General features: G+C 51.7%; 1 protein-coding gene across 1 annotated transcript; it reads left to right on the forward strand.

The window, feature by feature from the left end:
• The first annotated feature begins 5,927 nt into the window (after positions 1-5,927).
• On the forward strand, positions 5,928-8,003 carry FBXO46 (F-box protein 46). The gene has a single exon (XM_015826665.1). The coding sequence runs from the start codon at positions 6,006-6,008 to the stop codon at positions 8,001-8,003; it is 1,998 nt and encodes a 665-aa protein (XP_015682151.1). The 5' UTR covers positions 5,928-6,005.
• The last annotated feature ends 3,126 nt before the right edge of the window (positions 8,004-11,129 follow it).

The following is an 11,129-nucleotide window of genomic DNA, read 5'->3' on the forward strand; positions in this document are numbered from 1 at the left end:
TGAATACAGGCAATCCTTGACTTACAACAGTTCCTTTAGCGGCCGTTCAAAGTTACCACGGCACTGAAAAAAAGTGAACTGTGACCATGTTTCATACTTGTGACCGTTGATCAGGTGGTCAAAATTCAGACGCTTGGCAGCTGGTTCACACTTACGACCGTTGCCGCAACCTTCTGACGAGCAAAATCAACGGGGAAGCCAGATTCACTTAACAACCAGGTTGCTAATTTAACAACCGCGGCGATTCGCTCAGCAAATGTGGCAAGAAAAGTCGTAAAAATGGGACGTTCAGTTAACAAATGTCCCGCTTGGCGACAGAAATGTTGGGCGCGGTTGTCGTAAGTCGTGGGATTACCTGGAGTTGTGGGTCTGCTGGTCCCTTCTCAATCTTGCAGCCTCGAGGGCAGTGGGTGGGGGTTTTGTCCTCAATTGTGTATGATTTGTGAGAGTAGGCACTGACGCACCTAGATGGATTTTCTTGTGGGTCCAAGGTTGTGTAGAATCTGGACTGAATATTTCCTGGCAAAAACCTCGGTGGAATTACTCAGCATTTCTCCTCTCCTTCACAATATGGCTGTTGCATTTTTCTGTCTAGATCGATGCTGCACAGATGTTTAAGGTGATATACAGGCCGTCCTCGACTTAACGGCCACAATTGAGCCCAGAGTTTCCGTCACTAAGCAAGGCGAGTGAGTCGCGCTTGATTTTTACAACCCCGGTCTTCATTCCGTGTCTCTGGCCGCCCAAATTCAACCCAGGGACTTTTTGCCAGGATTGTTCAGCGAATCACTGCAGTTGTTAAATGAGACGCACAAACTTGGACCTCGAACCCATCGCAAACACACACACACACACACACACCCCCAGAATTCCCACCCAGAATAAGGCGGGGCTAAATGATCTTGAAGGATCCTTGCGGCTAGAACTAACCTAGAACGAAGGAGAAACTTCCTAACAGGGAGGACAATTAACCAGTGGAACGACTTGCCACCAGAAGTTGTGGGTGCTCCATCGCTGGGTGCTCTTTTAAGAAGAGACTGGACAGCCGTCTGTCTGAAATGGTATAGGGTTTCCTGCTTGGGCGGGGGGGGTGGACTAGAAGACCTCTAAGGTCCCTTCCAGCTTTGTTATTCTGTACAGGTAGTCCTCGGCTTACGAACCACAATTGATGTTGCTAAGTGAGACCTTTGTTAAGTGAGTTTTGCCCCTATTTTACAATTTTTCTCGCCACTGTTGTTAAGCGAGTCATTGCAGTTGTTAAGCTGTAATAGCCTGGAAGTTGTGAAGTTGTCCCGGGATTGCGGGACACTACGACCGTCGTAAATATGAGTCGGTGGCCAAGGGTCCGAATTTTGATGCCACGTCCATGGGGGAGGCTGCAAAGGTCGCAGCTGTGGGAACAAACGGTCATCGCTCCCCTTTTTTTTTCAGTGACGCTGTAAGTAACTTCTGTCACTAAATGAACGGATGTAACTCGAGGACTTCCTGTATTTCTGCTGGTTACAGCTGGTCCTCTTGCAATGCGTAGCGAGTCGTTGGGTCAGATCCGAGAAAGTAAATTCGACTTTCAGGGTGAAAGGATGCTAAGAATTGCGCTACGCCCCCTCTCCCCCCCACCCTCCGGCCTTCGTTCCTGGTTGCAGTGGGAATTGCACCAGGATCCCTGGCTGGCTGGCAGGCAGTGGGGATTTAAAGGGGGGGGGGGAGAAACCAGGAGAGGAGAGGCTAAAACTCTGCTGTCATCCATATATGGGCATGCCCCAAACTCGGCTTTCTGATTGGCCGCTCAGCCTCATGCATATGTCTGTCAACAAATGGCTGAACTTGCTGATGGTCTGTGTGTTTGTGTGTGTGTTTTGGGGGGGGGGGAAGAGTTACAGTCTGGTGCATTAAAGGCCCCTATTGATTGCAAAGTCGGGGGGGGGGGGNTAGAATCTGGACTGAATATTTCCTGGCAAAAACCTCGGTGGAATTACTCAGCATTTCTCCTCTCCTTCACAATATGGCTGTTGCATTTTTCTGTCTAGATCGATGCTGCACAGATGTTTAAGGTGATATACAGGCCGTCCTCGACTTAACGGCCACAATTGAGCCCAGAGTTTCCGTCACTAAGCAAGGCGAGTGAGTCACGCTCGATTTTTACAACCAGGTCTTCATTCTGTGTCTCTGGCTGCCCAAATTCAACCCAGGGACTTTTTGCCAGGATTGTTCAGCGAATCACTGCAGTTGTTAAATGAGACGCACAAACTTGGACCTCGAACCCATCGCAAACACACACACACACACACACCCAGAATTCCCAGCCAGAATAAGGCCGGGCTAAATGATCTTGAAGGATCCTTGCGGCTAGAACTAACCTAGAACGAAGGAGAAACTTCCTAACAGGGAGGACAATTAACCAGTGGAACGACTTGCCACCAGAAGTTGTGGGTGCTCCATCGCTGGGTGCTCTTTTAAGAAGAGACTGGACAGCCGTCTGTCTGAAATGGTATAGGGTTTCCTGCTTGGGCAGGGGGGGGTGGACTAGAAGACCTCTAAGGTCCCTTCCAGCTTTGTTATTCTGTACAGGTAGTCCTCGGCTTACGAACCACAATTGATGTTGCTAAGTGAGACCTTTGTTAAGTGAGTTTTGCCCCTATTTTACGATTTTTCTCGCCACTGTTGTTAAGCGAGTCATTGCAGTTGTTAAGCTGTAATAGCCCGGAAGTTGTGAAGTTGTCCCGGGATCGCGGGACACTGCGACCGTCGTAAATATGAGTCGGTGGCCAAGGGTCCGAATTTTGATGCCACGTCCATGGGGGAGGCTGCAAAGGTCACAACTGTGGGAACAAACGGTCATCGCTCCCCTTTTTTTTTCAGTGACGCTGTAAGAAACTTCCGTCACTAAATGAACGGATGTAACTCGAGGACTTCCTGTATTTCTGCTGGTTGCAGCCGGTCCTCTAGCAATGCGTAGCGAGTTGTCGAGTTTGGCCGGGTCAGATCCGAGAAAGTAAATTCGACTTTCAGGGTGAAAGGATGCTAAGAATTGCGCTACGCCCCCTCTCCCCCCCACCCTCCGGCCTTCGTTCCTGGTTGCAGTGGGAATTGCACCAGGATCCCTGGCTGGCTGGCAGGCAGTGGGGATTTAAAGGGGGGGGGGGGGAGAAACCAGGAGAGGAGAGGCTAAAACTCTGCTGTCATCCATATATGGGCATGCCCCAAACTCGGCTTTCTGATTGGCCGCTCAGCCTCATGCATATGTCTGTCAACAAATGGCTGAACTTGCTGATGGTCTGTGTGTTTGTGTGTGTGTTTTGGGGGGGGGGGAGTTACAGTCTGGTGCATTAAAGGCCCCTATTGATTGCAAAGTGGGGGGGGGCGGACCTGCCCTGGCCGGTGGAATGGGGTATCTGGCCCTTTAAGAGATCAGGTAGCGCGGGGGTGAGGGGGGGGGCTGATCCATTCGCTCAGCAGCAGCAGGAGGAGGAGATTCCTAGGTTGGGAGCAAGATTCCCACTTACACCCCCCCACACACACTCATACACGCCCCCATTTTGGACCGTACCCTCCCTCCTTTCCTCCCCCCCCCCTCCCTGGCATTGCAAAAAGGACCTGTGGATTTATTTATTATTGTTATTATTATTATTTTTTTAAAAAAAGCAAAAAAACAAAAAAAAAATCGTATTTTTTTGCAGGCTTCGGAGCAAGGATGTAGGGCTCAGCGAAGGCCCGCTGTAGCTCCTCCCCCTTCCCTTGGCTTTGGGGTACCAGGTAAGAAAGAGGGGGGGGGGAGAATTTGTGGGGAAGGAGGAACCGATGGTGCCATAGCTGGGAGGAGATGTTCAAGCCTGGAGGGTGGGGTGGGGGGAAATTGTGGTTGTTATGATTATTATAATTGCATGCTTTTTTGGGGGGGGAGGGCACAGAAAGCTTGCAGAGATGCTGGCGAAGGGGTGGCGATGGCATGGGGAGGGGGGGCGCCTCAAGGATGGCTTTGAAAGGGGGAGGGGTGTCTGGGACTGCTCGTGCCTTCTCCCCTCCTGCACAACGATCGGGCGGTGTCTTTGCACAGTCAACAAGTGCACGTGTGACTTTTCTCGGGGAAGGGGCACCCGTCACAATGGCAACACGGCCCGTGTGTGTGTGGGTGTGGGGTGGCATTCCAGCATGCCCCTTCCCTCAGTCCCCCCCCCAACAGGTCTTCGAAGGTTAGATGGGGCCAGTTTCCCAGGTGTCACCCACCTGCTGGGCTGCTCTCTGCTCGTTCTCAAAAGCATCCTTGGTTTTGAATGGAGCTTCTACGGTTGCAGGGTTGCAGGGTCAGCTGAGGAGGGGCTGAGAAGGAGCCCCTTTTATATGGGGAGGTGTAACCTGCACCGTTCCACAGAGCCGTAGCTGTAAGGTCCTGGGCGCTGTTTGAAGTTGGCGTTTTTTCTTGCAGATGTTTCATAACCCAACTAGGTAGCAACATCAGCGCTACAGCTTGGCAGTGAAGCAGCTGTGGGAAAAAACAAAAAAACCCCACCAAGCATTAAGGATGGTTCAATCCTGCCTGGAATTCATTTCCTAAAATTTCCAGCCGGTAGGCTTTTACAACCCAGGTTATTTAGTCCCAGAATTCCCCACCCAACGTGCTTTGGGGTGCGTGAAACTCATCTCCCAGAAGTCCCCAGCCAATATGCTGGGGAATTCTGGGATTCGCTGCTTACATTCCGTAAGGTTGCAAAGGTCGAGGAACTGTCTTACAACAGCCCTTTAAGATAGGCCAATATGCTCCCGTTACTGATGGGAATCAGCGTGGCTGGCTCAGGAATTCTGGGAGTTGAAGTCCACAGGCCGTAGTAAAGATGCCAGTGGTTGCTGACCCCTGATGTTCCTCTTGGATCGTTGGCGGCATCGTGTCAGCCGTCTGCTGCAGTGGGGGCCACCCACCTCGTCCTTCCCTTGCCCCTGGCATCTGTAACCTTGGCATGCTTCCTTTGCCTTTGAAGCTGCAGGAATAAATTATGCAGAGCGGCACCAAACGTGGGCTGGCTGCTGGGAAACGGGCAGGGGGTGGGAAAGCCCCCTGTGTGGCCCCTTCCCAAGCTTGGACAATTAATTGTCGGATTCTTTCACAAATTTATAGGGCTGCCCATTTACCCAGAGGAACAAGAAGAAAAGCCTAGTGCAATGACCGGGAAATAATTAAAATAACAAACAAATAAAAAAAATCTGAAAAGGTTGAGGCTCCAATAAAACGGACATCCATAAATCAAAGTCACTGAGTCTTCACTGCATTCCTTAAGACGGCGTAAGGCAATTACAGTGAAAGACACTAGAATTTGTGCGGGATTGGACAGCTCCAGGCCCTCTCTGGACCCCGTTGCAATGTTTTCCTTTTGTTCTGGCACCATGAGGACTAGCTGCAGGTATCCACGATTTGCAACCATTCGGTTCCGTGTCCATTCGAAGCTACAACGGCGCTGGAAAAGGGGACTTAGGACCGTTTCCCCCCCCCCACTTAGGACCGTTGCAGCCTCCCCCCCCATGGTTACGTGATCAAAATTCAGACGCTTGGCAACTGTCTCGTATTTATGACGGTTGCCGTGTCCCGGAGTCATTGTGATCCCCTTTTGCGACCTTCTGGCAAGTAAAATCAATGAGGAAGCCAGATTGACTTCAAAACTGGGTGACTAAACAGCTGCCGGGATTCACTTAAGAACTGTGGGAAGAAAGGTCGTAGAATGGGGCAAAACTCACTCCGTTGTCTTGCTTAGCAGTGTAAATTTTGGGCTCAGTTGTGGTCGTACGTTGAGGACTACCTCCAATGATTTCCCCCAGCCCCACCCCAGAAATGGAAAATAAATTCTGAGGTGGCAGAGTCAGCAGTCTTAAATCTGCAATTTCCACACCTGATGGACGTCTGTTTGCTTCGCTTTCCTGCAGGTTACTCCAAGGCCCTGGGAAGATCCCTCGGAGCAGCCGATCATGCGCTAGAGGGGAGGACCGTCCTTCCCCCTCCTCTTGGCCATGAGAGCGTGATGGATCACAACGCCTTCTCCCACATCCAGCTGTGGTGTCCCCGCCCATTTGGAACCTATTCCGAGAACAAGCCCTGCCGTGGCAACCAGGCAAAGAAAAGTTTTGGGGACTTTGCCTGCAAAGCCAAAGAGGAGGAGGGGGACAGCGGTGAGCAATCTTCAGAGAACATCCCCCCAGCTCCGCCTCCACCACCGCCTCCCCCAGCGGCCTCCCCCAATCCCGGCCAGGTGGAGGAGGGCCGAGTCCTCTTGGACACCTGGTATGTGATCAAGCCGGGAAACACCAAGGAGAAGATTGCATTCTTTGTGGCCCACCAGTGCAGCAGCGGCAACCGGGCCAGCGCCATGAAGGTCAAAGGAAACTGGGGGAGCGATAGTTCCAAGGCGAAGCGCCGGCGGAGGTCGCACGATCCCACACGGAGTAAAGCCTGCCCGGTCAAACCCAAAGACGGTGGCAGCACTGTCAGCAAGGAAGCCGAGGATGTGTGCCTTTGGCCCGAGTCCCACACTGACCCTGCCGGCGGGGACACCACCGACCTGCTGTCGGTGGCAGAGATGGTGGCCTTGGTGGAGCAGCGGACGGCGCAGGCAGAGCAGAATTTCTCCAGACCGAGTGCACCGCCGTCTCCGATGGTTTTTGTATCCACGGAGCAAGAGGAGAATGGAGAGAAGAAACCACCAACCTCTGGGGGAAGCTCGGACTGCAGCCGCGTGGCTGAGGCCATTGCCCACTTCGAGTCGCGGGAGCGCAGCGTCGTGTGTCAGAACGGCCTCCGCCGGGAGTCCTCCGAGTGCGTGGCCAACTCCCAACATAGCCCTGGCGAAGTTCGCATTGCCTTCCGCATTTCCAGCAGCCGAGACCCCCGTTCACCCTCGGAGAGCGGCTCCGTTCCCCGGCCCAACTGCATGTTCATGAGCTGCGGAGGGTCACCCACTGGCACCACAGCCCGGTCCAAAGATAAGATCACCTGTGACCTCTATCAGCTGATCAGCCCCTCTCGGGATACCCTTCCCAACAATGTGGATTTCCTGTTGGCGAGTGCCTCCCCCAAGGGGTCCGAAGGATCCAGCCGCGAGCCTGCAGACCTGGAGATGACCTACCGCGAAACCCAGAATGCTTCCGGCAAACTGGACACTATCCCCGAAGACGTCCGGGCTCCTGCCGAAAAGATGGGAGGCTCCCCTGCCACTGCTGCCAGAGACTGTGTGTCCGGCTTCCACGTGGACGTGGTGGTCACGGGCGTCGTGGACCAGTGTGTCTTCTTTGGCAAGGACAGTACCAAGAACATGAAGGAAGAGACCGTTTGCTTGACGGTGGGCTCGCCAACCCAAGAAGGGTTGTGCGCCTCTTGTGATGACCCTCCACCAGGACAGCTCTTTTTCCTCCATGCTCAGACGCCGCGGCAGGAAGACAGCCGAGACACGGACAGTGTGTTCCTGGACTCATCCAGTGGCGGTGAGGGCGGGCTGGAGAGGGCCGATGGGTCCGGCCTGGAGCCTGCTGTCTCCGATACCTCCTTGTGTCGCCTGTATCGCCACGTCTCGCACGACTTCTTAGAGATTCGTTTCAAGATCCAGCGGTTGCTGGAGCCTCGCCAGTACATGCTGTTGCTCCCCGACCACATCATGGTGAAGATCTTCAGTTACCTGCCCACCCAGGCGCTGGCGGCCTTAAAATGCTCCTGCCACTACTTCAAGTACATCATCGAGACCTTCGGCGTGCAGGCCACGGACTCCAAGTGGAACCGGGACCCCTTGTATCGCGACGACCCCTGCAAGCAGTGCAAGAGACATTACGAGAAGGGCGACGTCTCCCTCTGCCGTTGGCACCCCAAACCTTACCATCACGACTTGCCTTACGGACGCTCCTACTGGATGTGCTGCCGCAGAACGGACAAAGACACTCCGGGCTGCCGTGTGGGACTGCACGACAACAACTGGGTGCAGCCGTGCGATATGTTGAGAGAAAGGGCAGCCCGGAGGGAGGACGGGAGGTGAGGGCCTTCAGGACGGGGGGGGGGGGGGGAGAGACCCTACTCTCCTTTCATCCTTTTCTCTCCTGTCTTAAATTCTCCATGCGTGTGCGAGAGACTGGGATGCGAGTGCGTTTTACAACAGCTCTGGGGTGCGTGTTGCGTGCGTGTGTGCGTGTCTTTTAAAGAATTGCTTGATTCCCCTTGGCAGGTGGGGGCTCGGATGCAGTCTCTCCTGTCCTGCCTGCTACAAATTTGCTGCAGAAGGAAATTGAAGAAGGGGGAGGGAAAAAACCCAATGTATTTAAAAAAAAATAAAATATATGTACAAAGAGTCACGAGGCCCCCTTTTTAAAAATATGTAGCATTGATGATTGGGAGGGGTGTGTGCCGGCCAATCACTGCAGCTCACCAGATTTGGGGAGATTGTCCCAAGGGGCTCCTTTCTCCTGTAAAACTGGGGTGTCCAAGCTGGGCGACTTGAAGACTTGTGGACTTCAAGTCCCCCAGCCCAACATGGCTGGCTGGGGAATTCTGGGACTTGAAGTCCACAAGTCTTAAAGTTGCCAAGGCTGAGGACCCCTGGCCTAGATTGAGGAAACTGGACCAGGTGCCTCTGCTCTCACCCTTGCAAGCCCCCTCCCTTAAATCAAAGACCCCTTCCCTTCTATAGCAATGCTCTGTGGTCCTCGGCTGTTTCCCCCCTATATTTTTTTTCTCTGTTTATCCGGCTTTTGGAGGCTAAAACTATTTATCCAGCTAACACTAAGTCCACTCAGCAACGATCCTTCCTTCTTTGAATTGTAATCCAGTTGGCTTGGGGGAGGACGAGCAAGGAGGGGGGTCTTCCAAACTCAACCACTTGAGGCTGCGGTCTTTAATATGGCCAAATGTTTTCACTGGAAAATGCCAATTATGTACCCGGCTGGCATGAAAGCCGACTGGTCTGGTTGGGCAGCTTAACAGCCCGTTTGGTAATCAAGTCCTGGGATTGTCTTCTGATCTTGGCTAACAATCCTGTAGATTCAGGGACACGTAACCTCGTGATTTTCCTTCACTGGCTTCTTGTGTGGAGTTCTTCACAACCTGGTGTAAGCTAGTAGCAGTGGAGGAGCCCAAAGGTCTAGAACAGGGGTCTTCAAATTTGGCAACTTTAAGATTTGTTGACCTGGCTGGCTGAGGAATTCTGGGAGTTGAAGTCCACAAGTCTTAAAGTTGCCAAGTTTGAAGACCCTTGGTCTAGAAACTAGTGCTCAACTGGCCTCCTCCATCCTGGGGTCTTCCTTCCTTCCTTCCTTCCTTCCTTCCTTCCTTCCTTCCTTCCTTCCTTCCTTCCTTCCTTCCTGTTTCTTCACTTTCAGAAGTTCACTGTATTGTCTTAGGACTTGCTCCAGATCTAAAGGGGGGGTCTGGGTTACCATGAGTTCTTCACCATGAGATGACTCAATGGTGGTTGGGCTGCTTCTTGGTGGCCATCCTAAGGGCTACTCCCTAATTCAGTTTTTTTGAGACCCTCCAAATTTTGTAGACCCTCCAGTTTTTCCCAGTTGGCCATCTTCACGGGCAAGGAAAGGTCTGAGGATGGTGGGAAGGCAGGTTCTACACCATAGGAAGACCCCACTGACCACTGCATAACCTAGTTGATACTTGGTTGGGAGACCACAGAGAAGCCCAAGAGCTATGGGTTAGACTGGAAAGTCAAAAGGCCACTTTAGAAGACAGTGACACACCTTCGCCATATTTGTTCTTTAGTAGCCTTCTCATCCAAAGCCCAAGTTGAGTTGACCTTCACATCAGGAGATCTAACTAGGATTCCAACTTTTATAGCTCCACTCACCAGCTACCTCTTCCACACTATTCTATGCCTTGCATCCTAGAATAATTCTTTAGCTCAGGAATTTTTTACCCACACCTAGGATGCTACCCCTACTAGGGTCTAATTTGACCCACCACCTCTCCTTCAGGCATGGAGGAAGAGGATGGCCAGCTGAGTGGACCATCTTGGGCAGGGCAGAAGAAAACTGGAGATCGATATTGAAGGCAGTGTGTTTTGGGGTGAAAAGGGTTATGTTTCTCAGCCTTAGCCATTTTAAGATGCGTGGACTTCAACTCCCAGAAATCCCCAGCCATCATGGTTGCCTGGGGAATTCTGGGAGTTGAGATCCACACATCTTAAGGTTGCCATGATGTTCCATTGAAATATAATTTCCCTTCCCTCTTTTTCTTCACCCCCAACCCTAGTTGCTTCTCTTTTATTTAACATGGGCAGAGTGGGTGATGCTCACGCTAAAACAATTTTGCTCCTGTGCGTTTTCGCTTATAAGAATTCTTACAAGCCATGTTTTTGTGATCCGGTGTGTTTTACTCCCTAATCTCATCCCTTTCCTTTCTTCTGTGCACCAGAATTCTCACAATTTGGTTGTCCACCTGTCCACCCTCCAATATTTTGTGATTTCTAACTATTTTATCTTCTCTCCAACTCCCTTACCCCTAATCAACAGGATTCGTGTTGTTCCCCTTTGGATCAGATGTTCATTTGCAGTGATTTGACACCCACCTGCCGCTTCATTGACGCTGGCCGATTGGTACCGCTCAGGGGTGGGAGGTGGGGGTGTGTATGTGTGTCAGAGCAGGACACTTTTGCTACTATTCACACTGGTATTTATAAGCCTGTTTGTCTGTGTACATGTGTGGCATTTTCAAATGAATGTCAAGTGGAGAAAAAAAAAATAAAAACAGGAAAGAAACGAAGTAAGGCTTGCTTTCTCATTTCTGGAGGAATGACAGGATAACAGAGTTGGATGGGACCTTGGAGGTCATCTAGTCCAACCCTCGGCTCAGGCAGGAAACCCTACACCATTTCAGACAGATGGCTGTCCAGTCTCTTCTTGAAAACCTCCAGGGATGGAACACCCACATGATTGCGCTCAGACAACCCATCTGCATAAAGCACGGTTTGTATATTGCATGAACATGGCTTGTGAGAAACTGGAAAAGCATCCAAGATAACATAGATCAGGAGTAAAGTAGCCATACAGGAGGCTGCCCTTCAGGTAAGCAGCCTCCAATTTTATACCCAGAAAATCCATATTCGCAGAAGCTGGATTGCAATGCCATTAACTACTGCAACTGTTTAGGTTATAATTGTGGA

This window comes from Protobothrops mucrosquamatus, unplaced genomic scaffold, assembly GCF_001527695.2.
Source record: "Protobothrops mucrosquamatus isolate PMUCROS unplaced genomic scaffold, P.Mucros_1.0 scaffold3224, whole genome shotgun sequence".
NCBI lineage: Eukaryota > Metazoa > Chordata > Lepidosauria > Squamata > Viperidae > Protobothrops > Protobothrops mucrosquamatus.